Below are 26,855 nucleotides of genomic sequence, written 5' to 3' on the forward strand. Positions count from 1 at the left end.
CATTTCCTCACAAAGTAAATCAAGTCCTTGATTGAGCATTACTTGTTGAGTTATATTCATTGATGCATCAGTTTATACAGTTTCCTGTGGTAGCTATCATAGAAGCTGTAGTTTGGTTTTCTTAGTCTTCACCGGCACTGGGATGGAGATGGGAATTCTGGCAATGATGTTAAAGAGACATTATCCTGAACAGAATTATTAAATATGATGAAAAGGAAAAGTGAAAGTAAACAAACAGATCTGTTAATCACCTTTAAAAACAATAGTAAGCAAACAGATCTGTTAATCACCTTTGAAAGCAATCATTAACAGCTGTTTAACTAATTTAAATTAAACCACTTAAATCACGTGAATAAAAAAAAAAATTCGGATCCATTTTTTCATGAGCGCTCCTCATATAAAAATATGGACATACACACATACTGACATGCAACACAAAACAGGGCACACATAACATACAACATATAAGACAATAATAACGGCATTGTAGCTTTACCTAGGTAAAATCTCCATTGCAATGTTTAAAAACTCCACAGTCAAAAAATAAAACACAGTCAAAAAACAAAACTGATCAGAAAAACATTAACCTAGGTTTGTATGAGCTCAAAAAATAAAATAGAACTACAATGTGGGAAAAATGCAATAATAAAATAGATATTGAAAAAAAAAGGCACCGTGGTTAATCACTGTCGCAGATGTAAGAATAGCCAAGCTGGAGCTCTGGATTTCAGCTGTTATGGATTTCAGTCAAATCATCTTCTTTTTCTGTAGAAATTGTTTTGGTTAACCTCTCTGGAATCCAAATCGGCTGCTGTTCTCCCTGTGGGAACACACAAACGGAACCCCGACTCCAGACAATAACTGGGTCGGGACCTTTCCATTGTCCTGTTAGAATCTTTCCAAAGTACCTTAGGCTTATGTACATTTTTCGGATACATATGTCTTTCCGCAGCACTAAATCCTGATGAATCCAAATTTAGAAAGTTTAGAGTAAAAAAGGGTTATTTTAAGTTTATCTTTGGGGGATATATACCCCTTAAAGATCCTTTTAAATTTAAGTCTTTCAAAAGCATTCTGCCTTACTTTTTAGAATTATTTTAGTCCTCATAATTTTTAGATGTGGTTTTAAACCATAGTTGTCTTAGCCTTTTGCATTTTCTATCTGAAATACCTTTACTTGACATTTTCAACCATTTATCTTATTTCTATCTTCTACTTTTCTTCTAAGGTTTTTATATTTACCCTTAGTTGCTTTTTTCTCTCCTAGTTTTCTTTTGTTTCCTATTTTGTGGGTTTAAAATTCTTGTCTTTCTACATCTTTTTTATCTTCCTATATCTTTTTTATCTTTCTACATCTTCTCTCTCTTTTTACCTTCCTGTACTTCTGCTTTTGAAGTTTTCCACTTCAAATTTTTAATCTTCTTTATCTAAATCTTTTATCTTATTATCTTCCCATTTTCATGGGTTATATTTTTTTTCTCCGTCATGAAGGCATCTTAACCACCTTCAATTTAACCTTTTAAAGCATTTCATTTATCATCTATACTGTACTTTTAAATGTACTTTTTCACCACCTACAGCTTCACTCTTTTAAACGAGGCTTAGATTCTGTTTAAATCGCTTAATATTAGTTTACATGGCTGCCCTTCAACCAAAGGCTTTTTTTTTTAACTCCATTAAGAAGCTTTGTCTCAATCTGCCATGTACAAATACCTTTTTCTTCTTTCTTCCTTTCTCAAGCTTATAAAGTAAGTCTAGTTTCCTCAAAATCTTTTTAAATGGCATTTACAACTTTTTAATTTACCACACAGAGATTATCTCATCTAGAAACATTTATTTAACCTTTAACCTTTTATATTAAAATATATTTCCACATCTTGAACCTTTTTATATCCCTTTTTTAACCATTAACACTTTTTATAAATTCACATTCTGAAACAACCCTTATAAAATTACTCCACTTTAATAAGATGAAATACTTTTATGTTTTCTAAGGTACTATTATACTGTAATTGAAACCCAACTGAAACTTCTTATACTCTCTGTATATAAATTACACATGATAGAATCTTAACTCTTAGTAACCTTGTTTCAGCAAAGACACAGACCAAAGCAATATTAAACTTCCTTCCATTTACCAATTTATGAAAACACACATAATGCTTAAATTTATTACCTTATGGAACTTAATAAGTAAAGAGTACTTGATTTCATATTTAGTGGTTGATATTTTAACACTTTAGCTTTGTAAATTAATCAGATGTCTGTAAAAACCAAGATCTTAGACAAGTATAGTAAACAGAACTAGCCATCTCTTTCTTGTTGAAGAAAAATCCTTCTACAGGATACCATGATGGTCCCATTGATATACTTAATAACCTGTCTTTAAAAAGCCATGGGCTACATTTTTGTATTGTATCAACATATGCCCTAGCTGTTCTTGGTCTTACTGGGGTGCCTCCTTCCTCTAACAATTTCTCTTCCTCAGAGGCGAACAAATTAAAACCTTGAGTCAACCATTTTCCCCAGTTTGCCTGAGAAAGTTCTAGGAACAGGCAACTTGAAATAAAAACAAAATAAATCAAAACAAGAACACGTTGTTTTTTGAAATGGTCACCCATTTTTTTGCTCTCCTTCAGGAGCGAGAAAATTCACTTACCCCCAAGCTTCAGACATCCCTCGTACGGACCACCAAAATGCCAAAGGCCAATGCTCGGCTTGGCACCAGAATCACGAGGCACTCACAGCTTTGTAGGTTCAAACAGCAATTCTTTATTCCCGCTCTCACACCACCTCCACACAGGTCCAGGGGCAAACGCGTTCTCTCGTCTCCCGCACAATTCACCTACTCCACGAGGCTCTCTCCAAATCCCCTTTTAATCTCACGAGAACTCAATGGGAACAAGCAGCAGGAACACCCTAATCCCAGCAATAATCTTCAACTTCCAACTTCCCTAAAACCCATTATCTTAAACTGGCAACGCCTTAAACTCAAGGAGCCGGTTACTTCCTCAAACCTGATCAGCTCTAAACCCGAATCCGCCTTGGTCCTTGAGCAAGGTCACCTTATTAAAGCATGCATGCAATGTTCCATCGAATGTCCTCTAAGCAGCATGGGGTACGCTTGGCAAGGAAATTTCGATGCGTCATTCCTACTTGGTAATGGCCCTCAGCACATACTGCCAATGGTTTATCATTGTAATATTTAACATTAGTCCATTCTTTCCTTTTAGGAAGCAACAATTAGTGACATCCCTGGACTTGATGTACTAAAGAAAATATTGCCTTTTCCAGGATCTAGGTTAGTAAAATCAATAGAGTCATCTGCATGCCCGAGAGGCATAGCTGTTAACTGGCTCTGAGTTGCTGTCTTGAGAAAGCATAGCATTGAAGAGTATTTTTCTACAATTAGTAAATGAATCTTCTCCTAACTCCTTGTCCCCTCACCAACCCTTCACCCTCATACCCCACAGAATCTTATTTAAGTAAGATGGGAGGTAACCTACAAGAATAGGTTAAAGGTAAATTTTATTTGTTTTTTTTTCTTTGTGCTTGAGAGTTGTAAAAAGCTGAAATATTATTGAAGCCACATCCCTGTAACCCCAGACTTCTACCAGGCAATTCTATTCATACAATGCCCTCACTCATGTTCTTTCTTAGTTTTTCAGGAGCACGTCTGTTAGAATCCATTGGAAATCTTCAAGGGACTAAGGAACATAAATCAGAAGCAGCAACAGGAGTTTCAAAGTCCCCTGAGTCTCTTTCATGTTCACAGAATTCTGAAACTGGATACATAGATATGGCTTTTCTGAAAGAAGCACACAGCCTAAAAAAACAAGACCAAAAGTCAGAACTATAAAATCGCTGGTGTCTAACACTATAATGATCAAACCTGCTAACTTAAAGCTTGAACGTTAAAGTGGACTATGACATGGAAGATTCCAGATTCCTCACTGTATGTCAGCCAGGAGTCTTCAAAATTGCTGATAATTCATTAAACAGTTTCTAAAAATGGATTTCTCAAGTTTGTTTTATATCCTGAGATGATTTGTATTGATCAGTACAGTGAAGTTCAATGATATAATTAGGTTTTACTTCAGAGTATATATATGGTTAATATAGCATTCTTTTCCATTATCATGGGTATTTTTAAGTTTTATTATTTAAAAGAAAAAACAATGTAATCACATTTAAGTAATTAAAAAAAAAACCTGTATAATTCCTTATTTATTTATTTATTTATTTGGTGTACCAGGGATGGAACCCAGGGGAACTTAACCACTGGGTCATATATCCAACTGGCTTTGAATTTGTAATCCTCCTGCCTCAGCCTCCCAAGCCACTGGGATTACAGGCATATGCCACTGTGCCCCATTAATCCCACATCCTTTTATTTTTTTGGTAACAGGGATTGAACTCAGGGATGCTTAACCACTGAGCCATATCCCTAGCCCTTTTTTATATTTTAGAGATAGAGATAGGGTCTGGCTAAATTGCTTTAGGGCCTTGCTGAATTCTTGAGGCTGGCCTCTAACTTGTGATACTCCTGCCTTTGCCTCTGAGTCTCTGGGATTACAAGTGTGCAGCCACCGGGCCCATGATAGATGCACTGAATTTTTATAGGTAACTCTTACTTCCTCAATCACTAGAAAGGATGATCCAAGGATACAGGAAATAATAGCTATTGTATTAAACGCGGGCTCTGACTCTGAGTCTAGCCCAAGGTAACATTTTTTTCAATCAATTCACTGGGTCTATTTAACGAAAACTTATTATATACTAGTTGATAGTAGGCAACGCAGCCTCAGCTGTGAACAAGACAGACTAGGAGAGTTTTTACTCGTGGAATTTATGTACTATTAGGGAGGAGGCTGTGTGTGGCAGGGAATGAACGATGAAGACATGTAATTTTGAACAGTTGAGCAGCAAAAAGAAAACCAGTGATCTGAGTGACAAAGGGCTTTTGTTTGGTTGCCCCTGGGCTGAGCCCTGAATTATAAGGAGCTACCCTGCCTTCCTTATAAAAGATCTCTAAGAATATTTCAGAATTAACATCTACTACCAAGACCCAAAGGAAAGCAGCGATTTTAATGACCTGGAGGAAGAGAAAGACAGAATAGTAACTGAGGGTGAGTCATCTGAGGTGAGGCCAGACTGCAGGTGGCCAGACTGCTGCATTTAGAGCTTTGGATGGAAGAAGCTGAATTTTATTCTAAATATCAGAAGCCAGGATTTATTTCTCAGGCGCAAAGATTATTTTAAAAACCCGAGTTGCTCTATGGGAAATGAGTTTATGGCAGAACTGAAATTAGGATTCTAGTATCCTGAATTCAAGGAAGGGACAAGTACTGAGCAAGCCTTATGTGCCAAGCCGTTTTCAATACCGAGGATGAACAAAACAGAGATCCTCGTGGGTAGAACAACCTCCACGAAACAGTTGGTTTGGAGGTCCTGGCTTCAAGAGCTGAAAGCCTTGCTTATTCAAAACGCCCTGGATGTAAAGATTAATCTACACTGTACTAGTACAGCTATGTCAGTGGGAAGCCTATCGACCTTGAGCAAAAAGATGCCCGGACTTTCCTCCCCCTCCTTCCCCTCTTGCGCGCTCCTTTCCCTGGAGCGTCCCCAGCTTCCACGAGCCAACCGGCTCGCGCCTCGCGTCGGGGACCGGACCCGGTCGACTTCTACTACGCCTGCGCCGAACCCTCTCCCCCGCCGCGCAGCATTGGGTTTAGTTCACCGGAAGCCAGATTTCTGCTTCCGGGTCGGAGCCATGGCGGTGGCAAATTCAAGCCCTGTCAATCCCGTAGTGTTCTTTGATGTCAGCATTGGCGGCCAGGTAAGGTACAGGCGGTCACCCAGATCTGCGCGGTCACCCAGATCTGCACGGGGCTAGCCGGGCACAGCTCACCAACCCCAGAGGGGGAGGACTTGGGAGCCAGAGTGTGAAACTGCACCGGAGCCTTCCCTCCTGCGGGGCGGGAGGGTATGAGTCTTGCCCACCCATGCACTCTGCTTCTGGAAGGACTGGGCAGGACGCAAGGTTAAGCTAGGCAGATGAAGGAGGAGGTGGAGGTGGAAGTGGGAGATGCCTTGCGGCCTGGGGATAGGGCATCTCCCGTGGACCCATCACAATCGTGCGCTGGTGCTTCACAAAGACTCCTGCCGCTTGCAGGAAGTTGGCCGCATGAAGATCGAGCTGTTTGCAGACGTTGTACCCAAGACAGCCGAGAACTTTAGGTAAGGAATAACAGAACCAGGAGCTGGACGTCCGCGGAATCACCCATCTGCCTGTGTCCACTCAATGCCCTTGAGATCTGTTTTCTCTGGGTATTGTTCTGTCGGAATGGGTACTGCTTTTCTATTGTTCTCTATCAACTTATGTTGTTAGGCATATCTATGCCTGTGTGTCTTGACATTTGGCTGTCTGGTTGGTGAGTTTGCTGGATGCACTGTCTATACCCCTTCATCCCCTCCTGAGATTAGAAGTGCACACAGCTATGATGGCATAGTGACTGAATTGTTCATCTTTTCCCTTTTAGGCAGTTCTGCACTGGAGAATTCAGGTCAGTCTCTGCCTACTTCTGAGGGTGTGTTGGGAAAACATTGGAAAGCCCTGAGTCATAGAAGAGAATATCACAGGGATCTATCCTTAGGTGTTTCTCTTTTCTTTTTTTACCTTCTATATGTCTCTTCTCCCCACTTTCTTTAGGAGAGTTCCTTTGGCTCCAGTGTGTCCTAAACTGGAAAGGCCTATGATTACCTAATATCATTCCAAGTCTCTTTCTTTTTGGTTATAGAAAAGATGGGGTGCCAATAGGATACAAAGGGAGCACCTTTCACAGGTAAGGCTTTTGGTGAGATATTCTCGGGATTTTCACAAATACAATCATCCTTTGGTATCAATGGGGGGTTGGTTCTAGAAACCCCCACATCCTTGCCCCTGGATACCAAAATCTGAGAATGTTTAAATCTCTTATTTATTCATTTTTTTCAGTACTGGGTATTTTGAGACAAGAGTCTCAATAAGTTGCTGAGGCTGTCCTTGAATTTGGGATCCCCCTGCCTTAGCTTCCTGAGTTGATGGTATTACAAGCATGTGCCACCATGTTTGCCTCATTTCTTATTTTATTTTTGGTACCAGAGATTGAACCCAGGAGTGCTTAACCACTGAACCACATGCTCAGCCCTTTTAATTTTTTATTTTGAGACAGTCTTGACAAATTGGTTAAGGCTTCACTAAGTTGCTGAGACTGCCTTTGAACTTGCAATTCACCTGTCTCAACCTCCTGAGTTGCTGGGATTATAGGTGTGCACCACTTCACCCAGTAAGTCAATATTTTTTTAAACCATAGAATCTTCTCTTAGGATCTTTTGCTCTCTGTTTTAGGGTTATAAAAGATTTCATGATTCAAGGTGGAGATTTCGTTAATGTAAGTACTGTTTCTTCCCTATCAAAGATTCATAGACACATTTTTTTTTTTTTAAATACCAGGGATTAAACCCAGGGGCACTTAACCACTGAGCCACATCCCTATCCCTTTTTATTTTATTTTATGTATTTGTTTAGTTTGAGACAGGGGTTCTTACTAAGTTGCTTAGGACCTTGCTAAGTTGTTGAGATTGACTTTGAACTTGGGATCCTCTTGCCTTAGCCTCCTGTGCTGCTGGTGGGATTACAGGTGTGCTCTACTGTGCCTGGCCATAGACTTAGTTTTTATTTTGTTATTGCTACTTTTACTACAAGAACCCAATCATCAGGTTTGAGAGCAATAACAAAGTTTGATGGGAAAAGTATAGAGATGGGGATGTATTTTAGAAGGCTGACTGCAACTGACAGTACCCTTAAATAAGAAATATCCACATTTTTATTGAGTCATTGATTTCCTTGGTCTAAACCTCAGTCTTCTGGGGATAGAAACTGAAATTGCCTGGCATACGTACAATGATCTGTGAGAGACTCATACTAATTGTTCCAATGTAACTTGGAACTCAGCTGCAATTTTTTTTTATTTTTTATTTTTTACAATTTGTTTTTTCTAAATGGAAATAAGTCTCTTTTTTCAGTGAGCTGAATGCTTATGTTTTGTTTTCCATTTCTGTCTGGAACTTTAGTGTCTGGAAAGCAGTGGGCTTTTTTGTTTGTTTGCTTGCCTTTTGATTTATTTTCTTTTTGAAAGCTGCACTTTTAATCAGTAATTGATTAGTGATCAAGGTATCAAAACAAAAAAAAGAGGTAGATAGTTTTGGGGAGATATTTATTCCATTCTTTAGATGAGCCCAACTGATTAGACTTACTGCTAACCATGATTTTCTTGTGACTATACTGTTTGTGTCCTCATATCAAGTCTTCTTCTCCACCTCAACCTTGGAAGTTGTTTGAATAAACCAGTTTTTCTTTTCTTTATGTTTTTGTTCATTTGTTTGACTTTTGGTACTGGGAATTAAACTCAGGGCCTTGCTTCTCTGAGCTACATTCCCAACCTTTTTTTGTTTTATTTTGATACAGGGTCTCACTAAGTTGTCCAGGATGGCCTTGAACTTACTATCCTCCTGCCACAGCTTCCATTGTTGTTGGGATTAAAGACATGAATAACTGTGCCTAGTTCTTTCATGAGTGGATTTTTTTGTTTATTTTGTTTTTTTGGTACTGGGGACTAAATTCAGGGGCACTCGACCACTGAGCCACATCCCCAGCCCTATTTTGTATTTTATTTAGAGACAGGGTCTCACTGAGTTGCTTAGCACCTCCCTGTTGCTGAGGCTGGCTTTAAACTCATGATCCTCCTGTCTCAGCCTCCCTAGCCGCTGGGATTATAGCCATGTACCACAGTGTCCGGCTCATAAGTGGATTTTTGTTTGTCTTTTTGGTACTGGGAATTGAATGCAGGGACACTTTATTGCTGAGCTACATCACCAGCCCTTTTTTCCTTATTTCATTGTTTTATTTTGGGACAGATTCTCACTAAGTTGCTGATACTATCCTTGAATTTACAGTCCTCTTGCCTCTTCCTCCCAAGTCACTGGGATTATAGGCATGTGCTACCATGCTCAACTTTCTCATGTTTTTTGGTTTTGGTTCTGGCACTGGGGTTGAACCCAGAGGGGCATTTACTACTGCGCCACATCTCCAGTTCTTTTATTTATTTATTTATTTATATTTTTGAGACAGGGTCTCTCTAAGTTGCTTAGGGCCTTGCAAAGTTGCTGAGACTGGCCTTGAATTTTCAGTCATCCTGCTTGAAACTCCCGAGTCACTAGGATTACAGGCATACGCCACTACTCCCAGCATCTCATGTGTTTTTAAAGACCTCTCTCTTTTCTGTGTAAGATTACAAAGTGGCAGATTTGGGGCTAAGCCATGCTTTTAAATATGTTTTAGTTCAACTGCATGGTGTTGTATTTCATCTACACTATGTTATAAAACTTCAAATTTCAAAAATATTCTGGAATTTTGTTTTCTCTTTGAAAAATGGAAAATGGCACATATCTATAAACCTAGCAGCTTAAGAGGCTGAGGCAGGAGGATTGCAAGTTCAAGACAGCCTCAGCATCTTGGAAGACTCTTTTTCAAAACAAACAATAAAAAGGGCTGGGAGTATAGTGTAGCTCTGTGGTAAAGTGCTTCTGTCAAGCCCCAGTACCCCCCAAAAAAAGGGAAAATGAGTATTCACTAGACCTGGATTTCTCATACAGTGACAATTGGTTAAAATCTAGTAACTGGTTTCTTTAGACAAGGGTATCCTTACCATTTCACCACGGTTTCCACTACCTGTTTCCCTTATATATATCACCTGCCCCTCTAGGCATTACTTTCTTCCTATAGTCTCTTGCACTGTGGGATTGTTTTATAGGGATGGGACTGGTTTCTTACTGGTCTTTGCTGCTTTGTCCCTTTCCCACCACTTGTTGATAACCCAAGGGTTGGAAAATAATTGCTCAGGCTCAGGGCTGGATTTAGAGAGAAGCAATTGCTCGGAGCCTCCCTTAGGGAAGACAAGATAGAATGAGTAAGATCCAGAAAAAGCAGGATTTAAGACCTTCTAAAGTTTGAACAAGACTATTTTTTCATTTGGTTTTTAATGATATTTATTGTTTTGTTCTGGTTACAAAAGAAAAGTGTGAAGAAGAAAATTAATCCTGCCCAATCTCCCCTCTCAGGAATATATACTGTTAACATTTTGATTTATAGCTGCTAGTCTTAATATATTAGAATATGTGTATCTACTTTTTTAAAAATTGGGTACTAGGAATTGAACCCAGGGTTCATACATGTTGTGCCACTGAGGTACATCCTCAGACTTTTTTTTATTTTTTTGAAATAGGGTCTCACTCATTTGTGCAGGTTAACCTTGAACTTGGGATTTCCTGCCTCAGCCTCCTAGGTAACTATGCCATTGAATCCAGCTGTGTGTATACCTACTTTTTTTTCCCCCCCTGGTACCCAGGATTGAACTCAGAGGCACTCGACCACTGAGCCACATCCCCAGCCCTATTTTGTATTTTATTTAGAGACAGGATATCACTGAGTTGCTTATCGCCTCGCCTGTTGCTGAGGCTGGCTTTGAACTCACGATTCTCCTGTCTCAGCCTCCTGAGCAGCTGGGATTACAGGCTTGCACCACCGCGCTTGGTTATATACTTTTTACCACACTTAAACTGACATGTCCTGTATTACCCAGGGTTCTTCAGAGAAACGGGACCAACAAAATGAATGTATATGAGTGTGTGTGTGTAAATATATATGTATGTATGTATATTATAAAAGAAGAGATTTGTTAGATTGGCTCACATAATCACAGAACCTGTAAAATTCCATGATGGCTATCTGTAAGCTAAAGAACCAGAGAAGCAGAAGCCTCACATCCAGGAACATCCAGTACACCTGCTAGTATGAGGCTGAAGGCCAGAGATCCCTTGGAGGGTTTCTAGGTGCAAAGACTGAAGAGTCCAAAGACTGAAGAACCAGGAGTCTGACACCAAAGGGCAGCAGCACAAATGAAGATGTCCCACTCAGAAAGGAAGAACAAGAGAGAGAGTTTCCCCTTTTTTTGCTTGTCTGTTCCATCTATCTAGGCCCCCAGCCATTTGGATAGTGCTTATCTACACTCAAGAGTATGTTTTCCCCATTCCCCATTGCCAATATTCTCTGGAAACACCTCCACAGTCACACCCAGCAGTAATGTTTTGCCAGTTCTCTAGGTATCCTTAGTCTGATAAAGTTAACACCAAAATCAACTATCACACCTTATTTTTCATATTTAGAAATTATCTGTCCTTTTTCTTGTCATTAAGTTTTTTTTAAAAAGCTTTGTAGCTGGGCATGGGGGTACGCACCTGAAATCCCAGCTAGTTTGGAGCCTGAGGCAGAAGGATTGCAAGTTTGAAGCCAGCTTAATGAGACCCTGTCTCAAAAAATAAAATGGGCTGTGGATGTAGCTCATGGTAGGCCTTCCTCAGTACCAACAACAACAAAAAGAGTGGAGATTTCATACTCATTAGATAAGTAAAGAAGACAAGGTTGAAGCTGGGCACTGTAGGGCATGTCTGTCATCCTAGCAGTTCGGGAGGCTGAGGTAGGAATATCTCGAGTTCAAAGCCAGCCTCAGCAAAATTGAGGAACTAAGCAACTCAGTGAGTCTCTGTCTTTAAATAAAATAGGGCTGGGGATGTGGCTTAGTGGTCGAATGCCCCTGAGTTCAATCTCCTGCACCCCCCCCACCCCCCACCCCCCAAAAAAGACATCAAGGCTGAGATAGGAAGTTGCTTTCCTAGCTAATAAGTGATAGATTTGGAACTCAAATCTAGGTCCTTCACTACACAAAATGTGATATTTATCCAAATAAAAGACTGAATCTGGACCGTTTTCCTTTCTTCCTAGGCTTACATTTTACATTAATCCAGTTTGGTAGGCTTTACCTCAGAAAGGGACCCTGTATTCTGTACTAGATCAGTGCTTTTTTTTTTTTAATTTTTAAAAAAAATTGTTGATGAACCTTTATTATTTACTTATTTGTTTATTTATATATGGTGCTGAGAATTGAACCCAGTGCCTCACACATGCTACACTGAGCTACAACCCCAGCCCTAGGTCAGTGTTTTCCAGTCCTACCACATATCCAATATTCTTTCTCTTTACTGACTAGGAAAGACTGATCTTTTTGGCATCCCTCAGTATTACCTTTTAAAACCTCAGGAATTATGTTTAAGACTTTATTACCCAGAATTCAGTTTGCTCATTTGAAAAATAGAGATGATACCACTTATTCCATAGGACTGTTGTAAAAGCAAAGAGATAATGCAAATCTTGTTTAAGCAGAAATTGGGAATTTATGATTAAGGTAGGTGTTTCACAGAATCAAAGGAAGAAATAGAAACAAACTATAAAGAACCAAGGTGGTTCTTTTTTTTTTTTTTTTGTAGTTGTAGATGGATACAATACCTTAATTTTATCCATTTATCTTTATGTGGTTCGAGGATTGAACCCACGTGTCAGGAAAGCACCCCACTGCTGAGCTATAGCCCCAGCCCCCCAAGATGGTTCTTTAATTCTATTTCTCTATTGCTCTCTGCACATCTGTACTATGTTCTCTTTCTCTCCTCTGGTCTACTTTGTAGAAGATAGACACCTCCAGTTTCCCAATTCAACCTCAGAGAGAACATCTATTCCACTTCTGGATTCCTAGAGAAGGAATTCTAGTTGGCCCAGTATGGGTTAGATATTCTTCCCTGGACTAGTCAACTTTGGTTGGACAGGAGGTAGTATCATGTATAGGCCAGAGTGCCAAGTACTTACCCACCCTCATAGATATTTTGGGGAGTGGGTAGTATTCACTTAAGAGGGTACTTTTATGTCACTGCATTCATGAGAGTCTTTGGGAATGGTAGGATTATATATGTGATCACTGTGCTGTTGTTCCTTACTTTGCCCTTACCTTAACGATCTTTCTAGAGGATCTGTTTTATCCAATCTGTGAGATGCCTTGGTGAGAGTCTGGTCTTACAGGTGCCTTACCTGGGTCTTGCTTTGATTGCAGGGTAGGACCAAAGAGATGTGGTTTCCAAGGTAATCAAGAATAGTAAAAATAGACTTTAAAGAAGCTGGGTTTTGGGTTTAGTATTTCCAGGGTGCCCAGCCCTCCAAACCACTAATTCTTTGTTTCTCTTTGCTCAGGGAGATGGTACCGGAGTTGCCAGTATTTACCGGGGGCCATTTGCAGATGAAAATTTTAAACTTAGACACTCGGCTCCAGGCCTTCTTTCCATGGTAAGTGAGGTTCAGTCAAGAATTTGGGTTAGGTTGATTGCAGGTTTCTGGACCCACGTGAGGCCCAATCCTGTCTCTGAATAGGAGCAAATGTTTTCCTTCTTTTGCTTGACTTTGGCCTCACATCTGCCACCCCCACCTCCTTCCTTAGTCTGGTTGTTGGGCAAGGCCTACTAGCCTTTATTACCCAGACTTCAATTTGCTCACCTGAAACATGGAGAAGAAAATCACATTCTGATGTGTTTCTTACTTTTGTGTGAGACAGGATATGTGGCTGGGCATTCAGCTTTATGGCTCAGAATGCAACTAGTTGTGCTCTCAAGACCTGGTGTTCACCTACTCATTGTCCTACCCATGGTCACGCACTCACTGCAGCTGTTTACCTACGCTGCCTGCTGGCCACTCACCTGCTTTTCTCACTCACCTCTTGTTCATCCGTCCTGCTCCGATGTCCCACCACCCTGACCTCCATTTATAATCTCTGGTATCTCAACCCTCTTTACAGTCTTCTGTTCTCCTCACTCTCCTCCATACTCGCTTCTGTGTATTCATCCCTCACTCATCCTTTGCCTTATTCTTCCCTCTTTCTTCTCTCTCATTTACCACCCATAGCACCAATTTCCCTCCATCAATACCCCAAGTCTCACTTTCCCAGTCCTAATATTTACATGCATAATCTCTGTCCTGCTTGCACACTCTTCACAGCCACTTTGTTTCAGTTCTTATGGTATAAGAATATACCATAAGAATATGGTATAAGAATATAGCCTTGAGCCGGGCGTGGTGGTGCCTGTCTGTAATCCCAGCAGCTAGAAGGCTAAGACAGGAGGATCGAAAGTTCAAAGCCAGCCTCAGCAATAGTGAGGCACTAAGCAACTCAGTGAGACTCTGTCTCAAATCAAAATACAGAACAGGGCTGGGGATGTGGCTCAGTGGTTGAGTACCCCTGAGTTCAATCCCTAGTACCTGCCCCCCCCCCAAAAAAAAAAAAGAATATACCCTTGATTCCTGCCATTGTGATACTTACCATTACCACTTACCAGGGGAAACATGCAAGTAAAATGACTAGTTTGGTATAGTGTAGTCTGTGCCATCAGGGTATAAAGGTGAGGGTGCCTCTATGGACATAAAAAGGACTGGGAAGGCCCAGAGGAATGAGAATGATGCTTCTAGGGGTAGGAGAAGCCTTCACAGAAGAAAGGACATCTGAGTTCTTAAATAAATTTTGTACTAGATAACAAGAAAAAGGAACATTTCAGGTACAGCAAACAGGTTCTGCAAAGGTCCAAGACCATAAAATAGCAGGACTGAATATTCAAGGGTCAGAAAGTGATAAAGGTAATGAGAGCAGAGGATGCAAATGGGAGGAGGGAATGACCAGTAGAGAAACTGAAGGGGCAGGTAGATCTAGCTCCTGAAGGGCTAGAAAAAGGTTGAGGTGTATGGGCTTGCTTTTCTTGTTTTAGAGAGCCATATTACACTCCTTTGAATAGAGTTGATCAACTTTGTGTTTGAGAATGAAGACTCTACCTGTAGTGTGAGTGGCATTTGGGAAATTGAGGCAAGGAAGTCATTAAGAGGCTGCCCTAACAATTGGGCAAGACTAGATTAGCAGTTTGCAAGTCCTTTTAGTAAAAAAGCCAGACTGGATAAGCACAGGTAAAAGGTGCAAAACCAGCTAAGGTGGGCTTATCTTTGCTGTGAGAATTAAAACCCCTCTCTGGTCATGGCATAGTGCTAGCACCTGTGGAGGAGTTGGAAAAATGGAAGGAAGCCTTGGTTTCTGTCCCCTTTAGGCTGATACTAACTAAGGTGGGTTTTGTTGTTGTTGATGTTTGTTTGGTTTTGGTACTGGGGATTAAACCCAAGGGTGCTTTACCACTGACCTTTTTATTTTTCATTTTGAGACAGGGTCTTATTATTAAGATTGGCCTCAAACTTGCAATCCTCCTGCTTAAACTTCTTGAGTCACTGGGATTGCTGACATGTGCCACTGTGGCTGGCATTATTGGCCAGGCATTATTGGCCAAGTTGTGCTATTGTAAGTCTTGTAGCATGGTTGTTTTGGCTTCCATCTTTCCATTGAATTCTTCAAGGACAGAAGTGAGTCTCCTGATTACCAGGCCTTTCTTCCTATCATAGAAAGGCTATTGAACAAATGCTGATGAGTGACAGAATAACAATCAGAATAGTGGGTAACATTTATTGGATACTTAATAAGCACCTTACCTGCCTTATTTCATGTTAATACTCTCCAAACTCTGTTTGAGATAGGTAATGAGGAAACAGACACAGATAGGTCACATGTCTAAAGTAAGGTCACACAGCCAGTGATAGAGTTGGGGTTCAAGCTAGGTTATCTAGCTACAGTTTATTCTCTAAACATAAGCTATACCACCAGAAGAGTGAATAAATAAGTGCCTAAGGACAGAGTATTCCTGAGCTACAAAAATGTTCATATGACTTTTTGTTTTTGTTTGCTAAAAAATGATTATACTGATCTGCAAAATAAAGATAGATGGAATAAGGTCCCTGGGAATTCTGATCCCTTGTTCCAAAGCATGGACCTATTTTGGACAGCTCAGGTAGTCCCTTACTTTCATATATGAGATGTTCTTTTTACATGTGTATGGTACTAGGGATTGAACACAGGGCCTCATGCATGTTAGGCAGACTCTTTGCCACTGAGTAACATCCCAGCACTTTTTATTTTGAGACAGAGACTTACTAAATTGCCTAGGCTGGTCTCAAATTTGTGATTTTCTTGCCTTCACCTCCTGAGTAGCTGGAATTTCCAGTGTGTGCCACTGTACTCAGCTGAAATTTTGTTGTTGTTGTTGTACCAGGGATTGAACCCTGGGGCGCTTAACCATGGAACCATATCCTCAACATCCGCGCCCCCCTCACCCTTTTTAATATTTTTATTTGAGACAGAGTCTCTCTAAGTTGCTTAGGGCCTTGCTAATTTGCTGATGCTGGCTTTGAACTTGCAATCCTCTTGTCTCATCGTATGCTAAGATTACAGGCATGTGCCATTGCACCTGGCAAGATGTTTTTGAATACATGTATGAATGCCAAAAATAACCTCATTTTACTCTCTTTATCTTACAAAAACTAAAATAGGCTCATCTTACATAGGAGATTTCTAAAGCATAATATAAAATTACTTAGAGATTATCCCTAGATATTGGCTTTAATATTTTGCTAGTATTTTATGAATTTTTTTTCCTTCATAGTTGAACACAGACTCAACCATTTTAAATTCATTAAACTATCTGATTAAGACTAGTGACCTACTTAAGTTCCAGTTTTGCTGGGCAAGCGCATGCCTATAATCCTAGCAGCCTGGGAAGCCAGGGCAGGAAGATCATGAGTTCAAAGCCAATTTCAATAATTTTTTTTTTTTAGTTGTAGATGGATACAATTTTTATTTATTTATGAGACCTATGTTTCTTTTTAGTACAAGAAGCACTTTCAGTTTTCCATTTCCTACTCCTTTTTTCCCAGAATAAGAGAAGTTATGCAATAAAATTTTCACATAGTTACATAGTCACTTGTTAGGTAGTGCTGCTGAAACAACTTGGCTTTGCTTGTATACAAAGTCTGAACTTAGCATTTTAAAGGCAATTTAGTGATACATATAAGAAATGTTTTTTGATACATATAAGAAATGTTCATATGAGAAATGTAAGTATCACTGCACTGAAACTATAACCTATTCATTCATAATACATTATTAAATATAATGATGTTAAAACAATTTCAAGAGAGGAAAAGGAGAGATACAGCTATAGTTTCAGATTCTCAATTTAAAATAATACTTTTTATGATAAAATTCAATAATAAAAGGTTTGAGGTATAACCGTAAATATAAACAATCACAAAACAAACATGATAGTTTGTTATAAAGCTATTTATTGATTGATTTGAGATGGTCTTAACTTGTTGCCCAGGTCAAACCTTGAACTTACCATCCTCCTGCCTCATCTCCGCAGGTAGCTGGGATTACCAGTGTGTGTCACTGCCCAGATAGTATAAAGCCATTTAAGATAAAAAGTTTATTGCATAGGCAACAGGTCTTTTCCTAGCAGGCACTGAATTTGTAACTGAAATCCATTTTTAACCAGTTTTGGACTAAATATACCAAATTATGTCCCATGAATAATTGTTTCTCTTAGAAAAATTATCATTTAGGAGAAATGTACATTTATTAAAAGATATAATTCCTCTGGGACAGGAATTGTGTGTTATTTTCTTCCCCGTATCCTAGTGTTCTAGAAGAGGCTGGATCATGATCAGTGCCCTGTTAGATTTGCTGAAAGAGAACATAGATGAATCAGGCTCTTTTGGGAATCTTGCACTTAACTAATATGGCCAGGGAAACTTACTGCAAATATATTTCATTTATATCAGGCAAACAGTGGTCCCAGTACAAATGGCTGTCAGTTCTTTATCACCTGCTCTAAGTGTGACTGGCTGGATGGGAAGCATGTAGTGTTTGGTAAGTCCTACTCCTGTCCCATTGTCCAAGTCCCACTAACCCCAGGTGGGCCTTCCAGATCCGGTCTCCAAACTCTCACTAAGAGTGTTCAAGTGGTCAGGCGCTGTGGCACACGCCTAGAATCCCAGGGGCTTGGGAGGCTGAGACAGGAGAATTGCGAGTTCAATACCAGCCTCAGCAACTGTGAGGCACTAAGCAACTCGTTGAGACCCTGTCTCTAAATAAAATACAAAATAGGACTGGGGATGTGGTTCAGTGGTGGAGTACCCCCGAGTTCAGTCCCTAGTACCAAAAGAAAGAGTGTTCACATAGTATAACTGTTCTAGGTAGTAATAGGGAAGGTGGATATTGTAGGAAGGTGGGGAAAATGTGTGGTTAGGGAACTAGAAGGAAGGACAAAGGACCATCCGATATAGTATGTAACCATTTGGGTAATATGTATTCTAGGGGAAAGCCCAGATGCTATCATTAAAGAAATGCCACAGAAGCAGCATGATACAGTGGGGCTTTGGAATTGCTTAGGCCTAAACTTGAACCCTGACTACTTAGTACCTGTGACCTTGGATAAGTCATTTCACCTCTCTGAATTTCAATTTTCAGAAGTTAGTAAGAGGATCTAATGAGATAATAGTTAAGAATCTGCATTGGGAATTGGAAAATGCTATGCAAATGTGAAAAATAAAGTCTAGTTCTTTTTATAGGAAAAATCATTGATGGACTTCTTGTGATGAGAAAGATTGAGGTAAGTCTTTATTCAATGTCTTCTTTCTCAGTGTTTCTGATCTGGTACTATCTGACTAGCAGTGAGGAGATAAAGTATGAGTGGACTTCAGTTTGTTAGGCCCAGTTGTTATTGTCTCTGGTTTCACAATTGCCTCAGGAACAGGAGGGAATGCCTCTCAAGTTTTCTTGGCTCTGGAAACTAATCTCTCTAGCCAATACTGAGGTTTGGCCTCTGATAACCTTGTCACCTATTTGATAAAATTCCATTCTCAGCTTTACATTCAAAATCCTTCATGATCTGGTCTCTGCCTACCTCTACATGGCCCCTTCTTTTGACACTTCCTCCTTTGTGTTCCAGTCACATCAGACTATTAGCTCTTCTCTAAATGTGCCATTTCTGTGCCCACATCTATTCTTCCCTATTCCTGAGCCTTTGCTCATGTCCTTCCTCTACCTGGAGTGCTCATGTTTTTCTTCCTGGTGGGATCCCGTTTATTCACACTCCAATGTCTCCACTCTGTGAATCCTTCCTTGACTTTTTTTTTTTTTTCCTGCCTTTTAAAAAATTTTTTAATTTGTTCTTTTTATTTACACGTAACAGTAAAATGTATTTTGACATGTCACACATACATCGGTATAACTTCTCATTCTTGTGGTTGTACATGATGTGGAATTACACTGGAGGTGTATTCATATATGAGCAGAGGAAAGTTATGTCCAATTCATTCTACTATCTTTCTTCCTTCTTTAAGCATCACTTAATTATTCCATTTGTCCCTTTTTCATCTATTTCTTAATATTTATTACATTGTTATATATCACAGGATTGCTATTTTCTTAGTGTTTTACATTTTCTCTTTGATTTGCGTTATATGGTTTATCTGTGTGCAAGGACATATATTTTCATATTGGCCTCTTGAGTTACTGAATCCTTAGTATAGGGAGAGAGCTGGCGGGTGTCAGTAAATGTTTGAGGGAGTGAGCAAGTCCCTGAGTGAATGAATCTTCACTGCGCTTTCTTTTCTAGAATGTTCCCACAGGCCCCAACAATAAACCGAAACTGCCTGTGGTAATTTCACAGTGTGGGGAGATGTAGTCCAGACCAAGACTGAGTCAGGTAAGTGTGTTCTCTCCTATTTGTTAGGAAGGAGTAAGGCTCCAAAGAAGGCAGTTTTGGTCTAGTAGAAAAACTTAAAAGACATGGATAGGATTGAACCCACTTCCTCTCTGTGTAACTTTAGAAAAATTTCTCTTGAGCTTTTCCCCTCATCTGTCAGAAGGAGAGGATACTTATCCCTTAAGGTCATCACAAGAAACAAAAGAGAAAGGATTATGGAAGTACATTACTTTTCTTTTAATCTGAAAACCACTCAGGCAGTTTGTAACAGCACTGTCAAACTATAGCTCCATTCACTAGTCCAACTAGAAGGACCTGACTCCAACCCTGGGCAGCTCTACTGGGATCAGCCAGGAGACATATCTGTCAGGCTTCTCATCAGAACTGATGTTGCAGTTAGGCCCTAACTTTAAACGCCTTACATTGCTCTGTCTTCATGAACTCCATTCCTTCGCATAGTATACTACTTCCTTCTCTGAGCCGGGCAGCAGGCTAGTAAAAAATTCAAAGGTCTCTACCTTTCAAGAGCTCCTAGGAATTAAGACATCCTTGGAGGTGATCACTACTAATAAGAGTGAGATTATAAGTATTTTGAGACAACAAGGGAAAAATGGGTCACTCCCACCTAGGTGAGGGATGGTGGTATTTTGTCTGTCTTTTTTTCTTTTTTTCCAGATTTGCAGAAAAGTTGGGAAAACAGTACATTGAACACTAGATTCACCATTGATTAATGTTTTTGTTTTATTGTTTTGCCTTGACATTTGTTTTTGCTTTCCCTTCTTCTCTCCACTCCCATTTCCACTCCCTCTCCTCCTTTTTCTTATTCATTTTCCCCTCCTTTTTCTTCCCTTCCTCCTTCTTTCTTTCCCTCCTTTCCATTTTTTCCCATTTTAATATTGCAGACTTCTTAAGCGTACATAACCAGAATAATATTATCTAATATATAGTACATGTTCAGACTTCCCCCGAAGTAACTTTTAGAGCTTTAAAACAAAAAGATCCTGGCCAAGTGTGGTGTCTTGTGCCAGCTAATTCAGGAGGCTGAGGCAGGAGGATCACATGAACCCAGGAGTTCAAGACCATCCTCAGCAACACAGCAAAACCCCATCTCAAAAAAGAAAAAGAAAATTTTAAAGTTCAGTCAAGATTCCTATCATATTTCATTTGGTTCTTTATTTTTTAATTACACAAGTAACAATATGATCTCTTTTGAAAATTTTCACACCAAAGAGATGAAATAAAAGCCCCCTGAAATCCACATTCCCTCTCACAAGTCATTTCCTTATCAGTTTGAGAATTTTTTTTTCCTTTTTGTGGTGCTGAGGATTGAACCCAGGGCCTCAATGCATGCTACAAAAGTACTCTACTACTGAACTACATCCCAGCCTCTTGGTTTGATATATGTTCATTGGGACATCTAATTTTGGAAGGATTTGTTTTTCCTAATTTGTACTGGATTGTTCTTTTTTTTCTTTCTATTTGGCATTATGTCTTTTTGGGGTGATTGGATACCAGGGATTAAACTCTGGGGCCCTCATCCACTGAGCCACATCCCTAGCCCTATTTTGTATTTTACTTAGAGACAGTCTCACTGAGTTGCTTAGGACCTCTCTAAGTTGCTGAGGCTTCTTTGGATTCGTGATCCTCCTGCCTCAGCCTCCCAAGTGTCTAGGATTCCAGGCTTGCACCATCGCACCCAGCTTGGCATTATGTCTTGATAATTTGTCCTTCTTGGTTCATATGAAACTATCTTATTTAAAACAGAACTATAATAAATACTCTTATCAGACATTTGTACCATATAGTTTCCCCTTAATGATTTGAATATTTATACATTATAAATATTAGTTTTCTGTTTTATATGTTGTGACTGTTCTCTAGAATATACTGGCATTGTGTTATTTAAGGTTGAAAATATCCTCTGCTAACAGAAGTTCTAAATTTTGATGAACTCAAATTATCAATTCCTTATAACTTTTTAGTTTTGTCTTTAGAAGGTCTACACTTCCTCAGATCATAATGTCTTCTGTATTCTTTTGAGTATTTCAGTAGTTTTATTGTATACTTTAAATTATCTAGAATTTATTTTTCTGTATGGTGTAAGATAAGTTTCCTGTTCTTTTATCCAAATAGAGTCCAGTCAAATATCAGGCCATACTTTGTATCATACTTAGTATCATACTTTGTGTTCCAGCATCTGGCACTTATAGGCATTCAGTAAAAATTTCTTACATGGGATGATAGAGAGGGAGAATGCCAGGCATCTTAGACAGGGAACTGATGTGAGCAAATTCTGAGGAAGGCGTGCACAAGTGTATATTGAGTGCTGCAAGTGGACCACTCTCTTGTTCAACCAAATGGTATCTTCTTAGGCCCATTGATACACTGAGCCTTCCTTTCTGTTGATACTGAGGGCCCCTTGGACTCAACCTGTTCTCCCTCTTCAGTAGCTATTGGCCCTTCTTACATTTTCCCACTCATTTCTTTGTGTAACTAAAGTTGTACTCATAGGTCCTTTTTCCTTCTGAAGATTGACCATGGATTATACTGGAGGTCAGAAGATAACAAAATGAATAAAGTTTAGAAATTCTTTATTTTGGAGCCTCTTTTTCTGTAATTTTGTGAGTTCTTTATAGAAATTACTACAAGTTCCAATCTGTGCCCCCATGAAAGCCCCTCTTGCCAGCCTGCAACCCAAGTAGAACAGATTCCTCAGATGGGCATTTTACATTCCAGAGGCTTCCTCATCAGGACTGCCAAAACATAATCCTTTTTGTAATAATGGAAATGTTCCATGTCTGCACTGTTTAGTATGGTAGCTGCCTTCCACATGTGACATTTGAGCACTTGAAATGTGCTGGTGTGACCATGGGACTGAATTTTAAATTTCATCTAAATTTTTTTTTTAAGAGTCATATATGGCTAGTAGCTACTGTATTAGCCAGTGAACTCTCAACCTAGGTACCTAGGAACACTAATAAAAGCAGTTATCCCTTACTGAATACTTCTGTTGTCCAAATATTGAAATAAGAACTTCACTTGAATTATCCCATATTACCAAGAATCCCTATATTGGGGGCAGAGTGACAGGTAGTATCATCCCATCATTTTTCTTCCCAGCTGTAAAGTTATAAGTATCTCTAATCTTGTAATCTATGAGATGAAGGAGCTGGGATGGAGATGGAAAACAGGTGAGGTCTCTGATCATTGGTACCTCCTATGGAGCAATTCCTCACAGAACTCTTTTATATTTTGCCTTCTCAGGATCTGACTTTGATTTTGTTAAAAATTAAGGTGTCTGCACAGCCCTAATGTAGAAGAAACCTTGGTTTTATCTTAGTGGGTCCTGGGAAATCTTTTAATGATGAATTGGGTTAGCTATAGCACAAAGGAATCTTGAACTCAGGATCTTCCTGCTATTGTCTGAATGGGTTCTTGGCTACTTACATGTACATGGGAGTCAGTGGTAGCTCTGGTTTCATAGCCTCGGTGTCTTGGAAGAGGGACTGGTTAGGCAGCGCTGCTAGTCTAATATGCTGTCTGCCTCCCTGTGATTCTCATACCTAATACTAGTTCCAAGTGGTAGACAGCTTTCCTTGGTTCATAGTTGCCTAAACTCCCATACAGATGAAAATCATTTGGGGGCACTTGCCAAACCTAACCTAATTTACAGATCCTCTCCTGCTTATCAAAGAAGTGTGAAAACCAACCTTTTATTTTAATATTTATACTTAGGAAAAAATATTAATACACACATATTATTATAGTTATAGTTTACAGTGAGACAATATTAAAATTCAAAGAGTGATAATGTTAAAAAAAATTGTACCTGTGGACAATAAATATGGTAGTAGTTGTGAAGGTGCTATTTGTTCCCCCCAGCCAATGCTGGAAATCAAAACCAGCATTGCTTATGCCTAAGCAAGCACTCTGCCACAGCTATATACATCCCCAGCCCTTAAGGTGCTATTTAAATGACTGAGGTATAGGAAACACTATCCCCCATTCTGGAATTACCTGGAGACATTCCGGTAGGTAAAGATTATACAAGATGTGTTGGTTGCAATTGGTCTTGTTCTCCATTCATTCCGTAAGTAAGCACTGATTGATTGATAGGTTTCATGGCTGAGTACAGTGGCATATACCTATAATCCCAGCTACTCAAGAGGCTGAGGCAGGAGAGTCACAAGTTTGAGGTCAGCCTGGGCAACGTGTGTGTGTGTGTGTATGTATCAGTTTGTGTCTATGTGTATCTGTCACTGGGGATTGAATCCAGGGTTGTTTTACTGCTCAGCTACAAACTAGACTTTTTTATTTTTAATTGGGAAGAGGGTCTCACGAAGTTGCCCAGACTGACCTCAAACTTATTATCCTCCTGATTCAGTCTCCTGAGTTGCTGAGATAACAGGTTGCACCCAGCTAGCCTATGCAACTTAGCAAGACCCTGTCTCAAAGACTAAAGAGCTGGGGCTGGGGTCCAGCACTTGCTTATTGTTAGTGAGGCTCTGCATTCCATCCCCAGTACTGGGGTGGAGGTGAGGGTGGGGAGCACTGGATTAAAGGTTTTAGAACAAGGAAAATGTGAAGGAGGCCTGGTTCTGCCTGGAGTGGATTGGGAAACAGCTGAAGTTCTACAAGAAAGAATAGACCTTGTCAGGGACTAAGACTGAGATCATTCCTGACAGAGGCAAAGCATATGCAAAGGCATAAAGGTAAGAGAGCAGTGTAGGGGGAACCACAAATAATTCAGTATGGCCAAAGTGGAAGAAAATGAAGCTGGAGGAAGGCCAGAGCCAGTGCCAGGCAAATAATTCTTATGCTCTTCTGAGAGGAGGGGATGGGCTTCACACAATCCTCCTCTCCCTGAGAGAGTCCATTGTGTTCCCATGATTCTCAAAGGGGGTCCTGATCCTCCAAAAAGAATTAGTCCAATGAGCCAATGAGAGATTTGGGGCAGGAGAATCTTACAGATGAATTTTCTTCTTCAGAAGATTCTGATAGCATGGACTGGAGGCTAGTAGGAGTTACTGTAATCCAGGCAAGAGAAAAGAGAATCCCCATGAAAATAGGTCTAGGGAGTACCCTGTGAGATGTGGTAGTTTATACTTGGATGCCTTGGAGTGTGTAAAACCGTTCCCTGTTGTGAAAGTTAGAAGCCTGTCAGCTGAAAAGGCAGGGGGGCCGGTGGGAGAATGTCAGGCTCCATTCCAGTTCAATCCAGTGCAAAGGTAAGCTGGCTGCAGATAACCGGGCCTTCCACACATGGAAATATGACTTGTAAGTGGAATGCTATTCAGCCTTAATAAAAAGAAAGAGGTAAGACCTCTGTGTAGTGGCAAGGTTTCTAAGGCAAATTGATGATCAAGATGGTGTACATTGTGTAAAAAGGGCACCATTTATATTGAATAATTATTTCAGAAATTTTCTGCAGTGAAAAGTAGTAGACTGTTGATAGATACTTCTTTAGAGTAGAAACAAAAGAGACTTTGTATTCAGTTTATATTGTCCTACTTGAATTTTTCACATTGAGCATGCTTTTTATAATAGAAGTATATACTATGCATATATGTAGTTCTAATTAATTCTAATTCCTCTCAGCCTCTCCCAAGAGCATGCCTCTAACTATATCTAACATCAGTTTATAAATCTTCCCTGATCTCTCTATCTTTTCCTCTCAGCTAGAAGCCTAGGCAGTGGTCCCACTTGAGTGCTCCCACAACACTTGCTTTCTCTAAAATGTGCTGGTATATTTTTCTCTGGACCAAGAATTTCTTGAAGCAAGGATCATGTTGACCAACCCAGTGCCTGGTCCAATAGAGCCAATGGTTCCAGTAGTGCCTGATCTTGGTGTACTATCAACTGATGAAACACATTTATTCATTTTTATACTGTTAAGTTGATGGCCCTTGGTTAAACTTTTTATTTGAGGTTTTTATTTGTTTGTTTGTTTGAATCCAGGGGCATCTTACCTCTAAATTATATCCCCAATCCTTTCTACTTTTTGTTTTGAGATAGTGTCTTGCCAAATCACTGAGGCTGCCCTTGAATTTGGGATCCTCCTGCTTCAACCTCCAGAGTAGCTGGGGTTAGAGACATGTACCTGACTCTTGGGGTTAAACTTCTATCTGAACCTGGCATCATAGAGGACATACTGTCATATATACATATTGGGCTTTCCTTTCTCTGTACTCCTGGGACCAAAACCTGTAAGGAAGGAGCTCCACAGGGAGTGATCAAAGCCTGATAAAAAGGACATGGGCCTAGGAGCCAAGTAGACCAAGAAGTCCCACCACTGTCTCACTAACTCTGATGTTAGTTAAGTCATAGAACCACTTGGGATTCTAGTTTGCCTCGTTGCAAATAGAGAAAATATATTGCACAGAGTTGTGAAGGGTAAATAATGAGATAATATGTTTAGCCATAAATACATTAGTATCCTTTTTTTGGTTCCTATCCAATATATATTTTTGTTCTCTATAGGGGGGTTTGACCTATGATAAAGAGTTGGATGGGTTGTACTCTTTGGGAAAGAGGATGAGAAGTATAGAGGACAGCTGGAAGCATTGTCTGTCATGAATATTGCTTTCTTATTCCCTTGAGCTGCTTATCTCCCCATCCTCTACTGACCTTCCTGTCTCTGCCATTGTAGATCATTCCTTGCTCTGGATGATGTTCTTGAGTCATATAAGCTGGACTGGCCTCTGTGTTTGCACTCCTGCCTGCTGTGACTCTATTTGATCAAGAGACCCTGGAATATCACAGATTCAGAACTACAATTGTCCGTGCTTAAATTTTCAACTGTAAATAAAGATTTTTGTGTATTGTTATTGTTTTTTGTTTGTTTTGGTTTGGTTTGGTTTGATTTTTGTGTATGTGCATGTGTGTCATTTTTAAATGATTATGATGGCCAGGCATGATGGTGCATATCTGTTATCCCAGTGACTCAGGAAGTTGAGGCTGGAGGATTGAAAGTTCAAGGTTAGCCTCAGCAACTTTGTGAAAACTTTAACCACATAGTGAGACCCTTTTTTTTTTTTTTTAAGAGAGAGTGAGAGAGGAGAGAGAGAATTTTTAATATTTATTTTTTAGTTCTCGGCAGACACAACATCTTTGTTGGTATGTGGTGCTGAGGATCGAACCCGGGCCGCACGCATGCCAGGCGAGCGCGCTACCGCTTGAGCCACATCCCCAGCCCCCTAGTGAGACCCTTTTTCAAAATGGAAAATAAAAAAGGGCTGGGGGTATGG

General features: G+C 39.9%; 2 protein-coding genes across 7 annotated transcripts in view; both read left to right on the forward strand.

The window, feature by feature from the left end:
- Ccdc30 (coiled-coil domain containing 30) overlaps window positions 1-4,016 on the forward strand; it is a 136,117-nt gene extending 132,101 nt beyond the window's left edge. For all 5 annotated transcript variants that reach the window (XM_078026063.1, XM_078026060.1, XM_078026062.1 and 2 more), the window contains 2 exons: window positions 3,234-3,301; window positions 3,661-4,016. In XM_078026063.1, coding sequence (XP_077882189.1) covers window positions 3,234-3,301; window positions 3,661-3,859 — 267 coding nt within the window. In that variant the 3' untranslated portion in view covers window positions 3,860-4,016. The remainder of the gene's footprint in view (window positions 1-3,233; window positions 3,302-3,660) is intronic.
- A 1,671-nt stretch (window positions 4,017-5,687) lies between these two features.
- Window positions 5,688-26,435, forward strand: Ppih (peptidylprolyl isomerase H). Of its 2 annotated transcripts, none has more exons than XM_005317888.5 (10): window positions 5,688-5,839; window positions 6,176-6,240; window positions 6,543-6,566; window positions 6,801-6,845; window positions 7,391-7,433; window positions 13,175-13,267; window positions 17,681-17,768; window positions 18,470-18,510; window positions 19,519-19,608; window positions 26,258-26,435. In XM_005317888.5, exons 1-9 carry the CDS (start codon window positions 5,774-5,776, stop codon window positions 19,585-19,587), a joined length of 534 nt encoding a protein of 177 aa, XP_005317945.1. In that variant the 5' UTR covers window positions 5,688-5,773; the 3' UTR covers window positions 19,588-19,608; window positions 26,258-26,435. The 2 variants fall into 2 exon arrangements, with proteins under 2 accessions (XP_005317945.1, XP_040144411.1); XM_040288477.2 differs by lacking the exon at window positions 26,258-26,435 and adding an exon at window positions 20,284-22,202.
- The last annotated feature ends 420 nt before the right edge of the window (window positions 26,436-26,855 follow it).

The sequence above is a fragment of the Ictidomys tridecemlineatus genome, chromosome 11, assembly GCF_052094955.1.
Source record: "Ictidomys tridecemlineatus isolate mIctTri1 chromosome 11, mIctTri1.hap1, whole genome shotgun sequence".
Classification (NCBI taxonomy): Eukaryota; Metazoa; Chordata; class Mammalia; order Rodentia; family Sciuridae; genus Ictidomys; species Ictidomys tridecemlineatus.

What these genes read in the sequence shown, in the direction of transcription:
- Ppih (XM_005317888.5), top strand. Translation starts at nt 5,774, where the DNA reads ATGGCGGTGGCAAATTCAAGCCCTGTCAATCCCGTAGTGTTCTTTGAT. An exon ending in AAGACAGCCGAGAACTTTAG is followed by an intron (nt 6,241 to 6,542) that starts GTAAGGAATAAC and finishes TTTCCCTTTTAG; the next exon opens with GCAGTTCTGCACTGGAGAAT. An exon ending in AAGGTGGAGATTTCGTTAAT is followed by an intron (nt 7,434 to 13,174) that starts GTAAGTACTGTT and finishes CTCTTTGCTCAG; the next exon opens with GGAGATGGTACCGGAGTTGC.